The following is a 25131-nucleotide window of genomic DNA, read 5'->3' as shown; positions in this document are numbered from 1 at the left end:
CAAAGACAGCAATTTATCAGGGTCATGGAAGGGGAATGACTCTCACCACCTAAGTAACATGCCATCTTGTTTGAACATGAAGCCCATTCAGGCTTTTAAACCTTTGTACAATTATAATGGCTTGTTTGAATTGTAGGAAGTGGGGAGAGATGAAAAAGATGGTGAGTCCTGTCTTTCCCATCAAGCAATTCCCATTGTATAAGGCATTAAACTTCTAACCAAGCCTATTCTGATAGTTCAGTCCTCTCATGTCCATCAAAAAGTAAATACTCTTGCAGTGAGTGAGTCTTATTCCTGGTAACAGGACATGGAACTGCAACTTGGCATTGTTAGAATGGTTCTCTACCTAGTCTCTGAGTATTTCATCTTTTGACCAGTCTGTCACATCTTTCTTCTAACTCTTTCTTCCACATCTTTCTTCCAACTCTGCTATTCTGACCTCTAGAAAAGGTACTTTTTCTTTAAGGACATATCTGAAGGCTTCAGTTGATTTACTAAAATCCCAAGGACCCTAGGAACATTAGATTTTTCACTGTGTTTGTATTGGTAAAGTGTGTAGGGATTTTTAAAACGCATTAACCAAACTATATCTTCTGCTTTTCTGTGTGAAGAACGATGAAAGTTAAAGCTGTAGTGTAAATTTGTTTCTGTCCAGGAGCTCTTTATACTTGGAGCATACACATTTTATGCCTAATAGGTAGTTTATTGGTCCTGAATATAAATTTTCACTAATTTCTTACTTGGTTTTCTTAGCTCTGTGTTATATGCTAATAGGAGACCAATTATATATTTTGCAGGTTTTGGTATACTTAAGTAGATTTATCAAAGCAATTTAAGAATATGTTTTTCCCACTGAAATTTTTCCACTAGAGTTCTTACTAAAAAGGAACTCTATTCAAAATCTAATCCTGAATCACAAACCTTTCTTTTTATTTTCAAATTGTATACTTCTATTTGGGAGCCAGTGTAGTGTAGTGGTTTGAGTATTGGACTATGACTCTGGAGATGAGGATTCAATTCCCAGCTCAGCCATGGGAGACCTTGGGCAAGTCACATGCTCTCAGCCTCAGGGGAAGGCAATGACAAATCTCCTCTGAATAAATCTTGGCAAAAAAACAACAACAACCCATGATAGGTTTGCCTTAGGATCACCATAACTCAGAAGTGACTTGAAGACAGACAACGCGCACACACATACACACACACGCAAAATACTTCTGTCTGTTCCACTGCACTTCTTGCCTGCAGCTATTAATGAATTTGACCTGTTTTCCACAAAAGAGCTGCAGAAGGTTGAAGACAAGAGAATATTATTCACTAAGCAATAAGGTACTGAAGGCTTGCAACTTGTCTCTCTCTCTCTCTCTGGCTTTGCTTCGCGAATGAAGATTCAGGAAGCATGCATCCTGCGCTTCGTACAAGCGCGTTGGTGACTAGAAAGGCCAATCCGGGACAAACAGGTCCGGATGCAGAATGCACAGCGGAAAGTCTCCTTGGGTGATGTTTCCGGGTTGTGGTTCTTTCTGCATTGTCGTTTCTCTTCGAGACTCGTTCGCCGTGAACTTTTGAAAAAGGCTGCAGCATCGTGAATAGTGCGTCTCCAGGCCTCCCGATGCAAGGCCAGGGCGGACCATTGTTGGTGATCAATTTGGCCATGCCTGAGATGTTGTTTCAGGGAGTCTTTGTATCTCTTCTTTGGGGCGCCCCTCTTACACTGACCCATGGCGAGTTCACCGTAGAATACTATTTTTGGGAGGCGATGGTCCTTCATCCTAGAAACGTGTCCTGCCCAGCACAGCTGCATCCTCAGTAGCATGGCCTCAATGCTGGTGATCCCTACTTGCTCAAAGACAGCAACATTTGTCACATAGACAGTCTAGTGTATATTAGAATTGTGCGTAAACAGTGCTGATGAAAGCGTTCAAGGAGTCGTAGGTGTTGGAGATAGGTGACCCATGTTTCAGGCCTGTAGAGGAAAATACAATGGCTCTATACACACTGATTTTTGTGCTTCGCCTCAAGTGTTTGTTACTCCAGACTCTTTTGTGAAGCCTTCTGAATGCACTATATGCCTTTGCCAGGCTGTGATCGATCTCTTTATCAATCTTGGCGTCTGAGGAGATGATGCTTCCCAAGTAGGTGAACTGCTGGATGGACTTAAGCAAGGATGTGCCTACAGTGATGTGGGGATGGTAGTGTTTTTCCTGAGGTGCCGGCTTGTACAGACATAAAGGGTGGTCAACACCAGGCATAACTGCAATCTTGTTTTTTCATTGCCAGGGTTTAGGTTAAACTTGTTCTTAAGCATTAATTAAAATAAATGTTATGTTTTAAATGTTTGGTGAATTGGTTTGTAGGTGCAAATTGGGAATAGAATTTATCAATGATAAATTAGGTTTCATAGGGGAAGTGTGTGTGTGTGTGTGTGTATGTGTGTGTGTGTGTGTGTGTGTGTGTGTGTTCCAGCCTGAAATGAAATGTATCCGTTTTTCAGAGATGTGTGCCCATGCATCGAGAAATTATGAGAACCCTGAGGAAAATAACAGGGAAATTGAAGGAATTTAAATTGGTCTTATTTTGGTGAAGAGAAATCACGGTTACTAGTTGTATGTTTTAATTGAGAATTAATGGTGGAACGAATGTGTGTTGCCATTTTTTTGCTAGCTTAATGATAAAGGTGAATATGAAAGTGGGTCTTCTGAACAAAGACAAACTTAATTTTTCAAGAAATCTAAGTTATTCATTGACACATTATTTCATGATTTCCTGAAGTTCTCTTTTCCTTTATTTTAGGTCATTGGGGACGTTGCATAGGTGACTGTGGTTCAGGTGGTGTTCAGAGTCGGGTGGTCTGGTGTGTTCATTCAGAAGGCTGGACAACTCACCATTCAAACTGTGAACAGACTGACAGACCAGAAAGCCAGAGAAGCTGCTTTAAGATATGTGACTGGCATCTTGAACTCTTTGAGTGGGAAGTTTCAGAATGGCACATGTGTATTCTAGTTCCTTTTGTCCATGGTGAAATGAAGCCAAGGACTTCAGAGTGTGTAACTGCACAGCACGGATTACAGCACCGGCATGTACAGTGTATACAAAAGTTGAATAGAACAGTAGTTGCAAGTGACATCTGTGAATATTTTAGTCCCCAGCCACCCATGGAACAAGCTTGTCTAATACCTTGTCCACGGGATTGTGTAGTATCAGAATTCTCCTCCTGGTCTGTATGTAGTGGACATTGTGGAAAGAGTTTACAGTACAGAACCCGTTCTGTTATAGCTCCTCCACTCTATGGTGGAACAAAATGTCCAAATCTTACTGAATCAAGGATTTGTGATGCTTCCATCTCTTGCTCTCATGGGGAAGAAGAATATACCTATAGCCTCAAAGTTGGACTATGGAGTAAATGTCGGCTGCCTCACCTTAAGGAAATGAATATGATTGGGAGAACTATGTTGGATTTCAGCTCAGATTCTACAGAGCGGAGCAGTTTCAAACTTCAGGTAGTTGAGGATCTGCAACATTTTCACAGATATAGGTCCCATTACAGTTCTAAGCCCTTGGATATAGAAATTGGATATCAAACGAGGCAGGTGAGGTGTACAAGAAGTGATGGGAAAAATGCAATGCTGAGGTAAGAACTTATTTTTGGTTGCAAACCTTTTAAATTTTAAATTACCTAACTCTTTGTAACATAACATAACAATATATAACATATCATTATATTCCATATACATTAACATTTTCATATATTTGATTATCATTTGCATTTTCTTTTATTCAGTTTGAAGGTAAGTACTGTTATTTATTTTGATGCAGTACTTTTAGCCATGGGGTATACATGCAAACTACATTTAAACACTGATGTTTAATAAAGATTTTCAGCTACTTTTTTCTTATTAAGGGAAGCCAATAATTTCATAGCCTAAAGCAGTTAAGGCTGAAATGGCCTGTGGCTAAATATAATAAAGACTGGCATTGATGTACAACTTTTGAAGATCAATTTGGACAGTTAACAACCATTTGATGCCTGACAGTCCCAGAAGACAGATTCATATTAGAAATGGAAAGAATATTCAGAAATATTTGAAAAATTGACACAAACATGTTTCTTGTGCATTGAGAAATCTTGGTGAGAAGAATCCTGGACTGATGAGAACCTTTGCAGCTCAGGGCTTTTTATGTGCAAAATTCACACGTGATTGTTTTGCACAGAAAACACCATTTTCTATAAAAAATAATAATCCACAAAACAATTTTTATTTCATATGGAAGGGAAAAAATCTAATATTACTCACTTTCTTATTCAAGAACAAATTGGGTTATCAAAGAACTAATTCATCTCAGTAATGGTTTCTATTTGTCCCAATGGTAATTCATGTAAATAGAATAAGAAAAATATATGTGTGGGCGGGGCGCTCACACCCTGCGACATATTGGCCACATGTGTGTTTCAAACAAAATCTCTCTTGTAGGCACAAATCCACAAACATTCTTCACAGATGCTTCAAACTTTACTTAACAGAATTCACAGGTTCCCAGCATCACCCAAATAAACTTTACAGTCAAAGGCAGTTTCTAGTTTCTTCACTGAGATTCCTCTTTGACCTCTCCCTTCCGACTGGACCACTTCTCCAGGGTTTCTGTTTCTTCCTTGCCTCTCTTGCCGAGCCTCGGATCCTGCTCCCACTGTTCAGCCTTTGAATCCCACCACTCTCCTTGCAGCGTTCCTTCCTCCTTTTGGAGCCACTATGCTCTTTGGGGATACCTAAAGTCTCTTTCCTTTTTAGGGTCAGGCAGCTTTACCCCTAGGGGTGGCCCAACTCTTAACAAACCATGCTCTTCTTGCAAAGTCCCTGGGCATCTTTCTCTTCTAGGACTCCTAATTACCTTCTCTATCCCTGTCCCGACTGCCTCTCCATGACCAGTTCTTTCGCGTCTCGCCCTCCTTGCGTTCTCCTCTCCCTCACCTTTTATCTCCCTCCTCCAGGTCCACACTCCTTCCTTCCGGGCCTCCTCTGGGTCCTCTCTTCTCTCCTGTTGCAGTTCTGCCCGATCAACCCTCTCCTCACCCTCCCCTTTCTGACTACGCCATGTGGGCATCTATCACTGCCAGGAACAAGCCATTATGTTCATGGCTATATTGGGTCAGATATTATTTCTGCTTGATTAAATCTGGAATATGTGCTTAAGCTTACCAATTGCTCAAAATAGTATTTTGAGGGCATTAGCACTGATATCTGTCTTTAGATTTGTAGTAGTTTGAGTTTCTAAGTTCATCGTGCAACTTCTCCTGATATATAGTTCCCTATATATCCTGAAAGGAAAGGATCAGGTCTTTTATTAATCTTGCTGAAGATCTTGTAGGCTTACCGAAGTAGAAAGCAATATATAGAAAGCCTAGACATAACCTCCTGTTTATTACAGTGCATCGCCTTTTTTTTTTTTTTTTTGAAGGGGGACTGGTTAGGCAAAAAGTATAGTATATCATTTTTATTGGTTAGACAAAGAATCTGTGCAAAATGTCACTGAGATTTCTCTTATTACATGCCTTCCAAGATATGGCCTCCCCTAATCTTTTTTACAGCAGTTCCACAGTGTTGTAATTCAACTGGAATTCCTATAGGTAACTCCAATATACATTATGCCAGAGAAAGTTACAGCATGGTTCAGGGACAACAAATGAAACTATTGAAACACAGTTTCACTGGCACACATTTCTTTAAAAAACTAATCACTTTGCTCATTGCCAAATGACAGCATTTTCATTCACTGGTGGATTAAACAAAAACTTTCAAGAAGAAAAATGGTCTGGGAACAAGGATGTGCAGACCTTTTTCCACTGTATCAAACATGAGTGGTTTTCCCTGGATCATATTTAAACAAATAACCTGTTCTGCCTTTTTATCCATTGGTAAACTTGGTAAAGACAAAGTATCCTTCAGTGATCCTGAGAAAGGGGACAAACTGATCACTGGGGTGTACCTGAAATGAACATCTCAAGACAAGGCATAGTTCCCATTTATTTATATTTCTGAAGAGCTGCAGTTACTAGCAAACCATCCCCTATCCTCAGTATAATTAGTATCTGAAACTTCTCTCCAGAACACAACGTAATGGAGTTGGAGACATTTTTGGACATCTGTTGGAGAACTCCTACTGGGACATTGAGGTCCAGATGGCTTTGCATTCTCCCCACATTCTGCCTCTTTGCTTTTCCAAATTATAGTAGAAAATCCATGAGGAGTTGATGAGGTTGGAAGGGAAGAATGGTTAATTGCTACTCCTAGCAATGCACAGTATTACATAATAGCACCAGCATGAAGCTGTGTGGATGTGTTAGGAAATTGCAACTCAGCTAGCCATGAACTTGGTCTTGAACTCCCAGTCTCATTCAATGATGCTTCTCCCAAACTCACCTACATTTTCTTCCAATTCTGGTTTTATAACAGATTGTGAGAATTCATTTTTCCTTCTTCCATGGAATAATTCAAGAAGAAAAAAAAATATACACATGCTTTTCTTAATAGTCTTGCAGACACCAAGTAGGATGTATTCATTTAAAAAAATGACCAATTTGGTGCAAATTCATGAAAATAAGCAATCTAACACTACACTGATATTGCCCTGTAATGCTGACCTCTGAGATCTGGGGCTAAGTGAGTAAGTTTATACGTATCTTATTCTCTTAAGAACACTAACTGTATTCTTAGTACAGTTATAGAGCAAGTGGATGCATTTTCCTTTCTTTCTCTCCATGAGTGTTTGGGGCATGGCAATAGCATTACATTCCTCTTTCCTCACAGGAAATGGAACAAGTAGAGTTATTCTAAGACGGTATGGTCTAGTGCTTTGAGCTGTAACTCTGGAGGCCAGGTTTCCAATCCCTGTTTGGCCATGGAAACCCACTGGTTGAGCTTGTGCAAGTCTCATACTCAAAGGAAGACATGGGGCAAAGCAGATGGCCCTGTAGGGCTCCAGCCACAATCATGCTGGGACTGTGGCGAGTGCATAGCTGATTTCCAAAGTGGACTGCCATCATGGTCTCAAACTGGCACCCCCAGAACCTGGATTATTTCTGTTCCTTAAAGGTATGCCTTTTATCCCCTTAGTATGGCCTCAGAGTGGCTTCTGGCCGCTTTGGAGGTTTGTGTCATGTAAATGCCATGGAAGCTGCGTTATTTCACATGTGCATTTCAGGACAAAGGCAACCCCACTCTGAACATATCTTGTCAAGAAAACCCCATGATAGGTTCACCTTAGGGTCACCTTAAGTCAGAAACTACTTGAAGGCAAATAACAACCACAGCACAAAGAGTTATGTTCCTCCCATCCCTGTCAGGAGAAGATATTTAGCAACTCATAGGAATAGGCACCACTGTTGGCTGCCTCTTTCCTGTGTTTGGGAGTAAGCTAGTAGGCCTTGTGGCAAAGGCATAGGATGTAACAGTGGTGTTAGCCTTCACAGAAGCCAGACAACAAGTGATCTGTCCATTCTCTTCTTATCAATGGCACTGCACTGACTTTCACAAGCATCCCTATTGGAATGTTCACTGTCAACCCTAATATTATTATACCTAAGTAAAATATTTGAAAGATCTGACAAATGCCAATGAAATTGGTTTGTGGTTTACAAAGCAGAAACAAGCCTTTAGTACCTTTGCAATTTAATGCTACATTTAGTGTAATTAACCTCACATTATGCATAATTAAATGCTGTGGCCCTGTTTCAAAAATGCAACAGCATAAGATATTATAAAGAAAGGGGCTATTAAGCTTGTCTCTCATTTCATGAAATTTACATCCACATCTTAATTATTTTAAGAATAAACTCATTAGTGGGGGTCTCTTTCTGCATATGGCACTCCTGGGCCTTACTTGTGAACATTATTTCAAAGTTTCCAAGGAATGGCTCTGCCATTCAAACATGCTGAAGTAGCCTCCTTGAGGGTGTGAAATAAAGACACTACTTAATTATTTAAAATGTGTTTAATCAATTTATATACTGCTTACTGTAGCTAAACTGGTATCTCAGACAAATGTACTGAGCTATATGGACATGTGGGATACCTTGAAGTAAATATCTCAGAATACTAGGGCCCTTTCAACTTTGTCATTTTCTTCTTTTTTAAAGCAGAAATGTACTTTAAATAGAGCTTGGAAAAACTATTTAGGGGTGCTGACTGGGGAATCCTAGGAATGAAAAAACAAACAAACCACAAAACTTTTCCAAGCTCTGATTTTAACCAGACACATTTTCCCATTTCTGTTCTGCCTCTTGAGATGCCTTGGTTCTGCTTTCCAACTAACCAAATCAAATATAACTGCTGTCACAGAGGACTTATAGTCTCCTTTCTGACAGGTGATAAAAAAATTGGGCATAAGAGAACATTAAAAGATTTTGTTTTCTTTCTTTAAAAAAATTAACAAAACCCTTTTCTCATCACAGCTTGTGTGTGCAAGAAACCATGCCCCTGACCTTTCAGTCCTGTGTTATGCCTAAAGACTGTGAGATGTCAGATTGGTCTTCGTGGAGCTCCTGCTCAAAGACTTGCCACTCAGAGGACCTCTCACCAGGATTCCGAAGCAGAACTCGGAGTATAAAACATATTGCCGTTGGAGGTGGTCGAGAATGTCCTGAAACAGAAGAAAGAGAGGCTTGTAACACCCATGCTGGAGGAGAACATCTTCATCCTTGCCCAAGGTATATTATGTGCTCTCTTTATTCCCCTGTCCACCGAAAGACTTCACCTCAAATATATCTGGTGATTTAAGGTGTACATATGTTACTGGGGCCTTATTTCTTGGGGTGATAGCCTCAAGCAGAACAAAAGCATGGATCAATGAAGATTTGTGTGTTTATCTGCAGCAGGGAAACAGCTGCCATCTCTGCATCACAGCCTATGAATCTCTCTCTCTCTCTCTCTCTCTCTCTCTCTCTCTCTGTGTGTGTGTGTGTGTGTGCGCACATGTGTGTGTGTGTGTGTGTGTGTGTGTGTGTGTGTCTATCGGTCTGTCTGACTGCTATTACATAAACTGATTTTGGCTGCATCTGATTCTCTGTCAACTAGTGAGCCTGAGTGAGATTGCAGTCTCAGCACCACTGATATCAGTGACAGAGACATAGTCTTTTCCTCATTGCTTAACCAGTCAAGCTGTAAGTAAAATATGGATGTTTTTCAGGGCCTCTAATAGGCTGTGTGAATATCAGTCAAAGGGCCACAGGCAGCCCATGGACTGAACTGATCACTTAGTGCTAAGTCAGCACATCAAATTCATGTTATATGCCTATCATTTGGAGCTCACTGGGAGGTTATCAAGTGTTGAGTGAACTAGGGGTTTAGATCAAAGGTGGGCAGTGTTTTAGCCCTCCATTTGGAATGCAACTCCAAGCATTCCTCACAATATATACTTTCTTCTTCTTCTTCTTCTTCTTCTTCTTCTTCTTCTTCTTCTTCTTCTTCCTCCTCCTCCTCCTCCTCCTCCTCCTCCTCCTCCTATCACTACTACTATCATAATCATTTAGCTTTTTGCAAAACTGGGATGCTGCAAAGCAGCTCACAATTTAAAAGAACAATACAGTACAATTAAAAATATACACTATTAGCTATCACTGGCCATAGATAATGGAATTACAGTCCAATAACACTCAGAGAGTGTTACATTAAAGCCACACTTTTTCCAACCTTGTTTTACAGTCTGCCTACAAATGACAAACATGTGCCTTAACAGTGATATCTAACTCTCCATATACCCAGCACATGGAGCTGGCTAAACATTTTAGGTTTATCCAGCATAAAGGAGAATAAATGAACTTGTACATGCCTTTTATTGTATTTTTTATTGTACTTGTCTAAATCAAAGATTCAGCATGGAAGAAAATACTGACTTAAGAGTCCATTTCAACAGCATGGGGAGTATGTGGCTGGGTTCTACAATTCCTGGTGAGCTTGTGGAAGATGAATCAGTTTTTCTATTCACAGTTAAGTGGCAATACAGTGGGATGGATGTATGATTTCTATATGCCATGTCAGGCTCTCAGTAGTTCATTTGAAGTGGGAATGAAATATTGAAGAATGGACATGAAAAACAGTAAAATGAAAAACAGAAAAAACAAATCTAGTCAACAGCAAGAGTTGCTGAAATGCTAAAGGGTGTGGAATCACATCCAGCTCTGTGTGGTCACATATGACAAAATGTGAAATGAGTCTCTGGATAAAGATAAACCATTGTTTATGAAAAATGTAACATGGTTCACTTTGTGCATGCCTAGCAACAGGTTACACCTTTCTGTTCAAAGAAAGGAAGTGTAATCTTCCCATCTCATTTCCTGTTTCCATATCCCGGTTTCTTAACTATGATTTGAATAAGGCACAGTTTCCCACAACTTAATGTAACAGGAAGCTGTGGTATAAACTGTGGCTAGTAGCTTTGTATTTTTGAATGAATAGGGAAAGGAGTGTGCACAAGCCTGTAATTGGCTGTGTTGTAACCCTTTAATGGCAAACCAATTTTGTTGTTATAGCTGAATGGACCAACAGGGGAATGTTAAGCCTGTCAAAATAAAAGGGCTCTGTGTAGGATATGAATATATTTCAAGGCTGGCATAAAAATTTATAACTCAAACTACTTGCATAAAAAGCCGTGCAAATGACCAGAAAGTCATGCAGGTTGAGCATCCCTTATTTCAAATGCTTGGGACCAGAAGTGTTTTGGAGTTTGGAATACTTCCATATACATAATGAGATAGCTCGGAGATGGAACTCAAGTCTAAAAGTGAAATTCATTTATGTTTCATATATACCTTATACACTTAGTTTGAAGGTAATTTTAAAAATTTTGTGCATGAAACAAAGTTAGTGTACATTAAATCATCAGAAAGCAAAGGTGTCCCTGTCTAAGCCACTCATGAGGAGAGTTTTGAATTTTGGAGGATTTAGGGATAAGGGATACTCAAGCTGTATATACATTTAAAGCCAAGTACAGTTTGCCTTCCACATTTGTGGTTTTGACTTTTGCAGATTTGATTATTCACGGATTTGATTAAAATGTTTTCTATAAAAATATCAAGGTCCTCCAGTGTAACTCTGCCAGAAGGTGATCATAAAGGTCATGCTGGAGAACTGGAGATTCCTGGGGGGGGGGGGCACACTTCTCTAGGCATTTTTTGGCTCCAGTGTGATTCTATGTTCACTTTCCACTGGATGTTGACCACAGAGTTGTATTGAAGGGCCTACAGATTCCTAGAGGGGTTCTGGGGGTCCTGTGTCCTAAATTCCTGGAGAATTTGAAGGGCCCACTGTATGCTGTTTAAATGGACTCCCTGTCTAGACATAGCCAAATATACAGTAGTAGCTGACCATGATGAATGCATGCTTGTGGGCTACTCTTATGATGTAGCAGTGTAGGAACAACACAAGGAGCTGCCTTATACTAAATCAGGCCATTAATCTGTCCAAGCCCAGTACTGTCAACTCTGATTAGGTTTCAGCAGGTTTCTTTCTTACCCTCTCTGAAGATCCCTGGTAGTTTTTGGTGATATCCCGCCCAAGTACTAACCAGGGTCAACTTTGCCCAGCTTCCAAGATCAGACAGTATTTAATGCAGTATACTACTGTTTATTTTAATTGTTTTCAGACTGATCAAACTCCTGGTTCAGAGACCTTGAAAACACAAGTTCACAGAATAGAAGTTGTTCTTTTGGCAGCATATTCTACTTCCCACTTTGTGATGGAATATTTGGAGACAATGGTCCCCTTTCCTGGGTTCCATCACATCATGGAATGAGATGAGCAAGCTAAAGAGGAATCTTTACTCTAGGGCGGGGAAATTGTGGCTGTGAGGTTACATATGCTCCTGGCTGCTTTTTGGAGCCTCTGGCACTCCCCAGACCATCCTTTTTCTTACCATTGTTTGTATGTGAAGCCTTTGGGACCAGCATTTGACTTTTACAATAGATTGTACTATATCTCTTTCTGGGTCCTACCAAGTGAAATATAATAAATACTTCAAATACAATTGCAATTTAAGTCCATTTTTAAACAACAATACATCACACTATATACTAAATTGAGCACATATCAACTGTTCCAAAAGCTCCAGGCTTCCAGTGAGAGACCAGTGAAGCACTTGATTATAGGATTCTTCTACATATACTGCTCAGCAATATTGCGACCTTGGATGTAACATTAAAGTCTTAAATAAAACAGACAAAAAAGGTGTAAATGCATGACAGAAATTCCACTATAAGGAATCTGCTCCTTTGTGCCCTCCTAAATTGTTGTTGTGTGCCTTCAAGTCATTTGACCCTAAGATGATGACCCTAAGATGAACCTATAATGAGGTTTTCTTGGCAAGATTTGTTCAAAAGATGTTTGCCTTTTCCTTTGAGGCTGAGAAAATGTGACTTGTCCAAAGTCACCCAGAGGTCACTCCAGGCCATAGATTCACCAAAATTGCCCATCCCTATCTTACTAGTAGCTCCTTCTGCCTTACACAGAATTGTATGTGTATGCTGCTGGATCCATGGGAAAAGCTGAGTAGCAGGCAGCTCAGCAACTGGTGATTACAGATGGCAATCTGTACTCTTACCTCTTAACAGCCTTCTTTAGGACTGTGCAGAGCATGTGCATTTGACTAGTTTGTTTTTCATATTTCTACCTGCTCACATTATTGTGGTGATAGAAGTTCTGTTCAAGGAGTTAAAGTTTCAAGTATACTTTTAGTTGAATTCTGAATGTGCATCTTGGTGTAGATTTTGAAAATGATTTGCGAACTTTGCCGCCTGCTTGTGGCTCTTCCAAAGTAGGTGATGTCATACTGCAGACTCTTTGCGAGGGGGAGTGTGTGCAAAGGCCATGGGGATGGTGTGCAATGTACAATTGTGTTACTTCAAAATCAGCAACCTGCTCATCATTCTTGTGCATCTCGCTATCAGTAGGATAGAGTGAGGGCACTTTAATAAAAACGTTGCTTGATTAGATCTTGCAGAAAAAGCTCTTATATTCTGATTTTTACTTTCCCAGCCCAAATCATGTCAATCAGTAAGACAAAAAGATAGATTGTCTTGACTGATTTTATTCTCTGTGCGCAGTGAGTTGTTCAGTTTGCCAGTCATATCACTATAATGCACAGGTTTCTGGTTAATAAGTGAGAAAAGAAATGTATATCTGCAACATACTCCTGTTATGGGAGGACTAGCTAGTGCGTCAAAGCTTGATGTTTTATTGGTTTATATGATATGTATATGATATGGTTTTCCAACCTATTTTCCCATACATATTATTTCTGATCCAGTATACTGAAAACGTTGTTCCCTAAAACATGTTTGGGTGGTAGGTACAGGGAAGTTAAAACAACCAACATTAGGAAAAACATTACCTTCCAGTGGAGCGGAAGAGATTGAAACTGGCTTAGAGGAGAGGCTGTAAATTTTACACTGCATCCTGTAGTGGTTGAAGACACTGAAGTGAGGCCATCAAACATCTCTTGATTTCTGTGGACTTTATGTATTCTGCTGACACAGTTAACATATTTGGAATCTTGCCAGTGTAATTACATGAAGAAGTAGGATTGCATGTGGTATGAGGCCAGTTTTGTTTTCAAGAATCTGGATATACTTGTACTTTGACACCACTGGTACATTGTAGTTTCCCAAGGCATTCCCATTTCAGCAGTGTAGCCTGAGGGGAAAAACAGTGTCCCAGAGCCTGCAAAAATGGTTAAGCCCCACAGAAAATGAAGCGTCAGCTAGCTTCTTCCAATCTTGATCTGAGCCTTGGATGAGGCATGGGCAAGATGGAAAAGAACATTGTAGTCCATCAGTCTCTTCACAAAATTGCCTTTTATTCACCCATTCTCCTCCTCTTCTCTTCATTCAGCTGGTTAAATTGTCAACTTCTCTGTGTTGATGATATATAGGCTGTCTTATTTAATGATGCATGTCAAAAGTCTTTGTTTCTCTAGCTTTTCTAGTTTTTAACAAGAGAGTCTTTTTAGTCTGTTTCAGTAAAAGTGGGGGAGAGTCTTGCAGCACTTTTATATATTATGGATTAATGGATTAATCAGTGTTCATAGTTTACAATCCTCTTCCTCAGATGCACAGATGGAGTTCACTGTTCAGGCCTCAGGAATAAGCATAGTTACATAGTTGTGGAGGTGGGATGAGAGTGAAATTTAGGATGGAATTTTGAAAAAGACAGTTATAAATTTGGTCATAAATATTGTCTAGATCAGCGGTTCCCAACCTGTTCTCTGAAGAGTCCTTAGGGCTCTACATGTACTTCCCAGGTGCTCTGCATCTGCTCCAGGAAAATGTAACACTACTCCTAAATACCATTAACTTGTAAGACATAAGGTAGACCTCTTAGGGGCTCCACCATAGAAACTGATTTTGAAAAGGGCTCCATGAGTCAAAAATATTGGAAAGCCCTAATCTAGATTATTCTTTTTCTTCACACTTTGCACAAGGATGATCCTTTGAGATGTGTGTGAAACCTAATGCTCACCCTGTAAATGAATTGGGCCATTTGAGTGCTTATGTCAAAGACTTTGAAACTTTAAAGAGATGTTCATGTTTGATTTCAAGTATTTGATGTCAAAAAACCCTCCCTTTAGCAAAGCTTGGAAGTAAATAATTACTGTAATGACAGTTAACTGTAATAAATTACTTTATAGGTTGATGAGGTGGCATTGCCATTGGTTTGTATAAAACACACACACATTGTGTTAGATGTTAATTGACCAGTTAGGTTTCTACGTTATTCATTTGCAAGAGGACTGTGGGTGGAAGATGTTCCTTCTTTCTTTATATTCAAGGTGGCTAGAGATTTTGTTGTCTATTTCCTGTCTGTTTTTTAAACTTTTTAACAGTGAAAAGTGTTGTTGCTTCCTACAACATAATTCTTAACCAATCCAGAAAATTTGGCTGGCAGATGGCCAAACCTCCTGTAAAATGTTGAAACAAGGAACTTTGTCCTGTTCTGCTCTGATGGACAGGATCCTTCTACTAAACTTTAACACTAACAATAGCATAATATTTCATACACACATACCAGAAATGTTCAGTGGGAATAGTTGGATGATTATCAGTACTGATGCTAACGTGTTAGCTTTCAAAATAAGATGTGCATTTTGGCTGGTAGTTCTCCTTCCTTTTAAACCTCCTTTGTTTTTTTACTTCAGTGAAAAAGGAGAAGGGAGGGCAACCTGGTTGAGCAAGGGCCAGTTTCCTCAGGTTGTTGTTGCCTTGTTTGATTTTTGGTGTCCTTGGATTGCAAGTCTCAGCACACTTGCTTGGGAATAGGTTTCATTGAACACAGTTCTTGAAAAACACTGAGAGAACTGGATTATTGGAATAATTAAGAAATCATTTGTAGAAGATCTAGTGTTATGTGTGGGGAACCTTTTGCCTGTTAAAGAACTTTGACCTGTCCTTCCAGTGATGGATGGAGCCAGAGCTTAAACAGGTGGCACAAAATGTATGAATTTGATAAGCCCTCAGTATGAACTGTTGTGATAAGACAGACTTAACTTGTAGATTTTTAAATTTCTTCTTTCCTAGTTTTGATAGGTAAAGCACAGGTCCAGTCATGCTAATTTACTAAGGGTGCATAATTTTCAATATTTTAAAAAAGTTTTCACATCCAGTGACATTTAGTCTGTAGCAAATCTTTGCTTATTTGCTTTAACAGCAATTTAAAGCAACATACATTTACTCAAAGCAAGATCTGTTAATAACCAAACAAGAATAGATACCTGTCCTTGGGTATTTGGTATTGTAAACTGATTTCCATTTAGCCCTGGGAAATGTGACAGTTTAATGTAATGGGAAACAACACACAGTACATTTACTTGGTTGCTGTTTAGTTAACTGCTCAAGAATTGACATTGTCAGCATTAAAAAATAAAGTAAAATAAAACACATTATGAATTTTTTAAAAGTTACACCTATGAAAGAAAGTTCTTCCTGTTATGTTTTATGGATTGTGGAAGGACAGTTGAATATTTATCATGTTGAAACGAGTGTTGGCTTTCTGCAAAATAATTTTCTTTCTTAATTCTTTCCCCTGGTTATAAATGCTCTGGGACTCTCCAAGTGCACTTAAGATATTGTGTAGTTTAAATGGGAGTGTGACAGTTCATATGAAAAGTCCTGCAAATTGAAGTAATTGGTATTTTTCCAAGCATGTCTGATGCATTACAGAAGTCTTAAGACCATTCTGAATAGACAGACATTAATATTTTTGGTACTGATCATTAAAATGGACATAAAGAAGTGTGTTTCTTTTGCAATTAATTCAGATCTTTCACTAAAATATAAAATCTTTCCTTGCTTGTTGCTGCATATAAAGTTATGTATAAATTCAGTTGCAAAACACAGGTAGTCATAATACTAAATAAATGAAACTATTGCTATTGTTGGGTGTGATGTTGGGATTAGCTTCACGGCTAGTTTTATGTGTTTATCTAGACAATAAGAATGGAAAGACTACTCACAATTTATTATTTTATCAATAAAAATATGTGTCTCCTCACAGTTGGGAAGGAATAGTGGACTGATGAGAATTTTGCAGGTCCGCATTGGTATTGATGAGTCTCACGAGTATTCTATTGACTCGCAGTAGGCTGCCTCCAGATCACCTCAAAATATTAGCAAATACATGGCTAGCAGGAAACACATGGCAAAACACCTCAAGTATAATGGCAAGAGTGCTTAACCTGGATCCTGTGAGTTTTCAAATGTCATGGGAACCCTCAACCCCAGGAAAATCTCACAGTGGCAGACCAGTAGCCATCAGAAGGTGAGGAGAGAAGTGACAGTTTGGAGAGAAGGAAGAGTCGGTGATCTGCATTCACAGCAGAGAGGCATCTCCCTCCAGCATTTGGTATGTAATTTGAGGCCATTTTGCTGCATACCAAATGCTTGGGGACTGATCTATTGTGAGCACGGCTAGTGCCTGCTTTTCCTATTCTCCAGGCCCTTTCCACTCCAATGGATACTTTTTTTTCCTGTAGAATCATCTCATAACGCTTTTGGACTTTTGAATATGGGGAGAATCTGTAAGAAAACAATTTATTTTCTTCCATAGGGAGATAATCTTAAGTATTCACCCTCATACACAAGGGCAAAATTACCAGGGATTTTCATCCTTACTAGACCAAAAATTACATAACATCAGTAATATTTGTGCTTGTGAGGTTAAAATAAGTTAAACGAAGCTTAAAATAAGGCATGAGAGGCAGTAGAGACCAACACTTTGTGCCGGCCTAACTCTGGAGTAGGGCTGAACTAGGGCTGAGCATCCAGATGCCCCAGCCCTAGTTCTGCCGCTTGGCTGCCATGATGTCGCACTCTCATCCATAAGGCATGTGCCATGATGGCATCTATGGTGTACAGCGCCCAAATGCTGGAATGGACATCATCATGGTGCACCAGCGGGCCAACGATGCTCATTCCAGGAAGCTGCTCAGAGCAGTTTCTTTTGGGGCGCGGATTGGTGCTGCAGCGTGTAGCTGCTGAGACACAAATCCAGGGCATACAGAGGCAGTGTTTAGCCACCTGTCTGTATAGCTCCTGAGTTTAAAATAAAGCTAAAAATAAAAAGTGCTAAGGAGACATGATATTCAGTTATGAAAATATAACCCTGTATGGATATAGACTGGCAGTGGTTCTGATCAGGATAATTAGAAGAAGGCTTTGGAGAATACCGCACTGCGTTCTCAGAACGTTCTGAGAATGCGATGAGAACGGAACACATTTAAGAATATCGCACGGGTTCTCAGAACATTCTAAATGTGTTCTACATGTGTTCCAGGAGGGGATGGATTAAATGTGTTCCCAGCGAGCTGTAACGTTCTGAGAGCGTTCCAACAGAGGTCTGTGCGGTATTCTTATCTGTTCTCAAATCTGTTCTCTCATTCCTCCGTCTCCTGATTGGCTGAAAGAATGACAGGCAGGGAGGCAGGTAGGCAAGCCTCCTTCCCTCTAGGAAGGAACCCACAAAAGCTCCTCTGTTTGGAGCACCACACAAAAGCAAGCAAACTCCCAGAATTCCATAGCAAAGAGCCAGACCTTCTCCCTCTTGTTCTCTGCCCTGGTCCCCTCTTTCCCTCTCTCTTTCTCTCTCTTTCCCTCCTTTCCTCTTCTCTCCCTTGTCCCAACTTCCCTCCCTTCCCTCCCTCCTTCTTTCCCCCCCTCACACACACACACTGATGTTTATCACACTACTCTTAAAGTACTACTATTCCACTTTGACTCCTCTAGCTGCCTCATGTTGCACTCTGGGATTGGCAGTTTTAAGGAGGGGTATTTAGAATTCTCAGGCAGAGAACTTCTCAGGCAGAGAAGCTGTCCATATTTTATCCCAAGTTCTGTGTGTGGTCTTGTTATTTCATGGGCTAGTAATCAAATAGTGGTTGCATTTTGATTCGTGAAATTCCAAAACCCATTTAAGAATAATTACTCAGAAGCAAGGCTCACTAAGTTTGGTATGATTTGTCCTCTTCTAAATATGCTTGGTATTGCAGACTCAGACATTTGTGAGCCAATGATAACACATTTCTAAACATGACAGACATGTCAAACTGGCTTAATATAATGGTGTTTTGTTTCTTATTCTCCAAGATACTTATGGAAAACCTCTGAATGGAGGGAGTGTGATGTTACTCTTCTGCTAGAACAGCAGGACCCACGACATGATAAACAGGCAGCCCTTTGTGGAGGTGGGATACAGGTTCGAGAAGTTTACTGTTCCCAGACCACATTGGATGAAACACACAAACTAAAGGAAGGTATGTTGTTCATGTTACCTTGTGGGTATTAAATCATCCAGATAGACTGATTATTTTCTTTCTCTTTCATGTATGAATGGAGACAGTGTGTACTGAAAGAGTTTCCCATCCATTTCAGTGGAAAAAGAAGAGCAGCAAGAAAGTGTCCTTGCACTTGTATGAGCTGCAGTTATATCTTATACATTAGTCCCTTCCCTTACATGGGGGATCTGTTCTGGAAGTGCATAAGGGAAAAACCACAGATGGTCAAGCTCCATTCAAGTGAATGGGGCTCATGCCCATGGTGCCGCAGCAGTGCTCGCACAACTGCGTTTTCCAGTGCATAACACTGCTACTTCCAGTGCACCTTCCAGCATATGCTGGAAGCAGCATATGATGCGGTTGCACTGTATGCAGTTTGACACTGCTTTAATGCCCTGGCTCAATAATATGGAATTCTGAGATTTGTAGTTTTCTGAGATATTTAGCCTTCTTTGTCAGAGAGCTTTGGTGCCATAACAAACTGCAAATCCCAGGATTCCATAGGCAGGAGCCATTACAAAACAGTGTCAAACTACATTATTTCTGCACTGCAGATGCAGCCTGAGTTGTCTTTGAGTTGTGAAATAAATTTAGAGCAATTCTAAAAATGATTGCTCAGAATAAAGACTTAGGCGGGTTACACACCGCCATTAAAGTCCGCACCTCCCTAACCCTAATACGTGCTCCGCACGTAAAAAATGATGGCGGCCGTTCCAGACGGCCACCACCATGAGGACGTCACGACCGCGCTGCCTCTATACGGGGTGGCGCGGACGTGATGTCCTCGCTCTGCGCCAGGGCGCCTAGTGCGCCCTTTGCACGGACCAGGAAGGAACTCCGTTTCGGAGCTCCTTCCTGGTTTGCAGCGCCGCTTTGCGTCGCTGGGCGCAGCCTTCAGACGGCTGCGCCCAGCAAAGCAAGGGAGAAAGGGGCCAAGCGGCCCCTTTCTCCTTCTCCCCACCGCTGTGGGGTGTCCTTGGGGCTTGAAGCCCCAAGGACACCCCTTTTCAGGCTGCGGGGAAGCGGCGTTTTGCCGCTTCCCCGCAGCCTGAAAAGCAGCGAATCGGGGCCTCAGCAGTTGCCGTTCTGGCAGCTGAGGCCCCGATACATCGAGGAAAGGGGCAGGTACAGCCCGCCCCAAATGGGCGGTCTGTAACCCGCCCACCTGAGTTGAAGATACATAGGATCTAAGTCTGGTTCTAATTTATAAAGTCAACATTAGAGATGATACTTCTCTTGGATTCCATTTCAAGAAAAAAAAAGAGAGAATGTGAAATAATATTGACGGAAATGTAGACACAATGTCAGAAGAGGCAATTGTCAAAAGAGCTTTCCCCCCATGATTGTCTATATATGGGTGTGTTTGTTGTAGGTCTAGCAATTGAAACATCTTCTCGATTCAGAAGAAACACAAGTGAATAGACTGATGCCTGATGAATAATTTATCTTTGACTATTTTCTTTACTACACCTACTGTCCCTGCAAAATATGGCTTTGTTGGGAGATGTAACATAGTAAGAGCACTGCATCTCAGTGGACAACTGGCTTGTTTACAAAGGCAATGAAAGTCTGTCTTACGGATAGATGTTTGTCTCATCAATGTGCCTAACACTCCACCTGCTTCAGGCTGATTATCTCTTCTCTCAGTATGTACAAGGAACTTTTTGCCACCTGTTCTAAAAAAGCCAGTTTTGCCTCCCACAGACCTCAAGTACAGCAGATCATTTACGAGAAGAGTCTTTGTTAAATAAGGATACTGTCACTCTAACATCAGTTATCCTTGACTGCTCTTGGTTGCCTTCTTTGTCCTTGCCTTGTTTCTATAGTTTTGTCTGTGTATCATGGACTTGCCTCTGTAGAAATTTACTGCTCTTCTGAAAATGAGGGATAAATGAGCAATCATAGAATCAGGGGGGAAACAAAAATCTGCTAGCTATGTCTGGGGGACTAAGGAAGGGTTCTGTTTTTTCTTCTTAGCAATGTCATCTTTTTCTTCACCTCTCCTCTTTCTGTGGAAATGTTAGAGTTAGATCTGGGTACAGCTAGCTTTATGTTGTCAAAAATAATCTCAACCTTTCCTTCTGGGGTTAATCTTAGATCATAGCAACACCTAGCAGAGACCAATTCATGCAGTCTGTAATCGACATTACTTCTGGGTCAACACTCTGACCTTTTAGATAAAATATCTAACCTAAAATTAAGATTTTTTTGTCTCTTCTATCATGCTTACTGTGTCTACTCACGTGTAAGTCAAAAACTTTTGTCAAAAATTGACCCCAAAAACCTGGGTTGACTTATACATGGGGCAGTATGGTAATTTCCCCAGTTCATGTATCTCCTGGAGGTACAGCTGGGCTGGAGAGGAGAAGAGAAGGCAAGTGATTGCCCCCGGGCTGCCTGTTTGAGGATAACAGGAAGGCGAGAGATTCCCCCCAAGGCTTGTCACCACTGGGGCTGCCTCTTGGAGGACAGCCTCGGTGGGGAGGAGAATGGAAGGCAAGTGATTGCCCTCCAAGCCTCGTCCCCAACCAGCCTGCCTCTTGGAGGACAGACAGGGTGAGGAATAGAAGGCAGGGACAAGTCTGGCTGTCTTCAGAGGGAAAAACTGGGAAGAAGGTTGGGTAGTCGCCCCTCCAGCTTCCTCCCCAGCCCAGATGTCTCTGGAGGGAACAGCCTGGCTGCAGAAGTGGAGGAGGAGTGCTGAGATGTTTTCCCTCAACTCGTCCACAGGTCATATGAAAATCCCTAATTGTGGCCCCCAAACCTGCCCTTGACTTATACAAGAGGTCAACTTATAGTCAACTATATATGGTAAAGGTTCCGGTACACCGTCATCGAAGCATCGTGCTAGTGCAACTTCTCATTAACAGCAAAAAAACATTAATGACTTGCCAATAGCGCTCCATTAGCGCTACCGTGAACATAGAATCAGAGTTGGAAGAAACCGCAAGTGAAAAGCAATCATGTTTCAATATTGTCATTGAGAATCCGTCATTAAACTTTCTGGAAATAAAATGAATCCCCCAGTCCCCCAATGTGCCAGTCGGCAGAATCACTTCCTGTGCCACACTTGTGAGTCACAGGAAAGTTCCTTAGTGGTGAGAGATTGCTCATTTTTTTTCTCTCAGATCACAGCTCCTTCTTTCGACATGCAGAATGTAAAAGCGCTATTTTACCATTTGTGAATCATCAATGCCCCATTATTGAGACACTGTGTGAAAGTAAGTGTTGCAATTTCACCATTATATCATTCTTGCTAAATAACATTAAAACAGCGCTATTAAAGTGCAAATAGCCCTCATGTGATAATCTCTTTAGCGTATATTCAATGACAAAACCACATTTGGGGGAAGTTTGTGTTATGATATACAGAAGAGGGAAGGAGAGAATGGACCAATTTTCTGGGCAATAAAACCTTTTCAAAAAAGCCTCAGGTCGTTGTCTCTTAACTGGGCATAGACTGACCCTGTTCTGAAGTTATGGCTCTGTCTTGAATTACAAGACGGTCTATTCTTCTGGGAGATTAAGAAAAAGTACAGAGGTGAAAGAAATGAAAACATGGATATGTAGTCATTATGCTATTGATGGTTCGAGTTGGGGAGGGCTTCTATTATGGTGAAGGAAATACTTTGAACTAGGATTCTTACTCTGTCTCCCTTATGGTTTAAGTCTTGGTCTATCACAGTTTCGTTTGACCTGACTAATGAATTTGAAAAGGTAAGACTTAATGGCCTTGTCTCTTAATTCTTTGCAATCAAGAATGTTATTAATAATACAGTCATCACCACAGACCTGGGGTCTATTAGGCAGGGTACAGACCACCCAAAAGGACGGTCTGCCTGCGCCTTGTTTTGCTTCACGAGAAAGCTGCAGTGGACAAACCACGCGGCTTCCTTGTGCAGCAAAAAGAACCTGCAAAAAGTGGGTTCTTTTTGTGGTGCCATAATGATACCACAGTGCACCAATGGCGCATTCACAATGTCATTATGGTGCTAAGTGTCTGTAGCATCAAAATGACAGCACCTATCTGTACAGGGCACTGCCATTTTGACACCCTCGTCACGTGTGAGGGGCGTCTGGAAGCGTCGCCCCTCGCATGTGACATGGGCGTCTTATAGCGCCCGTCTGTCCAGTGCCTTAGTTAACTAGTACTGTTTTAATCTGCTTCGATTCCTCTGCCAAAAACCAGAATATAAATAAATTATTATTATTACTATTATTATTATTATTATTAGTAGTAGTAGTATGGGGTCTACAAAGCCAATAAACCTAAGGTGCTACCAGCCTTTTTCATCAGCAGCCAGATTCCACTGCTGTGTCTGAACCAGAAGATTCTGTCCTACTTTCTTCTCTTATCATTTAGATTCATTCAATTGAGGCTTTGCTGTTAGCCAGGTTTTGCTATTCTTCCCGTTCTCACCCAAGGGGCTATTGCTTTTGAAACTGGATGTTGCCAGTTCTCATAAACAATGGAAGGATGGTGAGAAATAACATCAGAGTTCCCTCAAGCATACACTTGGCAGGGGCTCATTCAGGAAAGCTTCAGGAACAAGGAATATTGATCAGAAAGTTCTGGTCTTGTCTGTGTTTTTTTTTTTAATATAAAATTATCAAGCCGAAATACCTTGGCATATATTAACAGTAGAAACACTTCACTACATTAACAAGACAAAGTTGGCGTATAGTCAGCAATGACATAAAATAAGTACTTTCACCTGAATCTCATTTACACTACAGCCATCTTCTGCTCTTCCTCGGGGCTGTTTTACTGATTGAATTCTCCAGAGATAGTGCTATTCCTTTGGGTATTTTTCATACATACATATAGGTGAGAAGCAAATGTGTGATTCATATGACTTACTTGCAAACAATATATGGATGGTATCTGGAATTTGGCTTCAGGCTACAAGGTTCATTTGGAATGCAGTCTGAATATATCATACATTTATATGGTGACAATCCAGATTAAGTTAAGCAGTTCTCAGTAGCATTTAATTCTGCCACTAAAGTTGATTGGATTTGTGCTTCATGGTAACTGGATCAAAATCATATTTGGGGAAAGTCAAACAAAAGAATGACTGGCAGGAGTAGTACTCTGGTTAGTTGGCTAATATTTAAATTGGAACATAAATCATGAATCTTCGCCTTTTTTAGATCCAGGTTCTCCTTTAACATCTGTTAATTTTTAACCATGCAGGCTAGTTTGTGTCAGAAAATCACTGCATTTAATAGCCTAGTAACAATTTCAGATAATTCTCTAGCTGCATGAGAGCTATTCTTTCATGAGTTGTTCTTGGGCTACATCTCAATGACACAATTGTACCAACAGGATTGGTTATATGAGTTAAATGCATAAGAGTGATTTTCTCAGACAGACAGGCATGTGATACTTGTTATATAATTCAGTGACATCCTTTAGCCATTTGGGGTTGACTCACAAAGCAACAGTTCTCACACAATTGAAAGTGCATCTAAAGGACATTAAAAGGAGCAAATAAAATTCTGGACTTTTATATTCATTCAGAGAGAAGGAAGCAGGGCTATCACAGAATAAAATACAGAGCTACTGATCTAGCAAATTTATTTTTCCCCCAAAAAGGAAAATGGTTAGAACAAAATAAATATTTCTTCCAAATGACCTAATTTGTTTGATAAAGGACATGCCTTCACAGCAGGAAATAAACATATTCTAACCTGGCTGTGTTAAATTTACATTGTTGGAATGTTCAACTATTGATCTGTAGGTACACCACTAAACATTTCTGTGGGTGGAATTGATAAGATTAAAGCCACATAATGGAATGATAAATATGTAACAGCTGGTGTCTTTAGTGGAGATCCTTTGAAACATGACATAAAAGGACTGTATGCAAATCTTTGGGTCTACAACTGCCATGCTGTACATGGGTAAGACAGAAATATAAGGCTTTATATTCACAAAAAGGAGAAAAAGCTTACTAATCATTTGAAGTGGGACGTTTTTAGTTTTCAAACAGCTTTGGATTAACTGTGAAGAAAAAGAAATCTTTAAAAAAATCTTAGTAAAATACTTTTCTCCTTTTCTTTTCTTTTCTTTTCCTTTCTTTTCTTTAGCAATTACTGTAGTCTTGTTTCCTGGATGTTTTAATTTCTCTTCTATAAAGGTCTTAGGTAAGGTCTTTTTGTTCCTGGATACAGATGAAAGGATTTTTTCATGACTCACTGCTGGCTCTACCCAAAATTTCTGCAGGAAGCATATCAGTTCCTATTTTAGGTTTTCTCTTTAGCGTGATCATGGCTCCTCCTTGCCTTGCCCTTTTCCTGTATCTCTTGAGATTCACC

At 40.3% G+C, this 25131-nt stretch overlaps 1 protein-coding gene across 1 annotated transcript in view; it reads left to right on the top strand.

Annotated features, from left to right (window-relative positions):
• The window catches only part of THSD7B (thrombospondin type 1 domain containing 7B), a 597991-nt gene that overhangs the window by 238587 nt on the left and 334273 nt on the right, over window positions 1–25131 (top strand). The window contains exons 3-5 of the mRNA XM_089520110.1: window positions 2794–3631; window positions 8447–8701; window positions 18623–18789. Coding sequence (XP_089376236.1) covers window positions 2794–3631; window positions 8447–8701; window positions 18623–18789 — 1260 coding nt within the window. The remainder of the gene's footprint in view (window positions 1–2793; window positions 3632–8446; window positions 8702–18622; window positions 18790–25131) is intronic.

Source organism: Sceloporus occidentalis, unplaced genomic scaffold (genome assembly GCF_023333645.1).
Source record: "Sceloporus occidentalis isolate IW3139 unplaced genomic scaffold, rSceOcc1.0.p SCAF_4, whole genome shotgun sequence".
NCBI classification, from domain to species: domain Eukaryota; kingdom Metazoa; phylum Chordata; class Lepidosauria; order Squamata; family Phrynosomatidae; genus Sceloporus; species Sceloporus occidentalis.
Note: the sequence above shows the minus strand (reverse complement) of the source record. Positions and strands in the feature narration are given on the sequence as shown.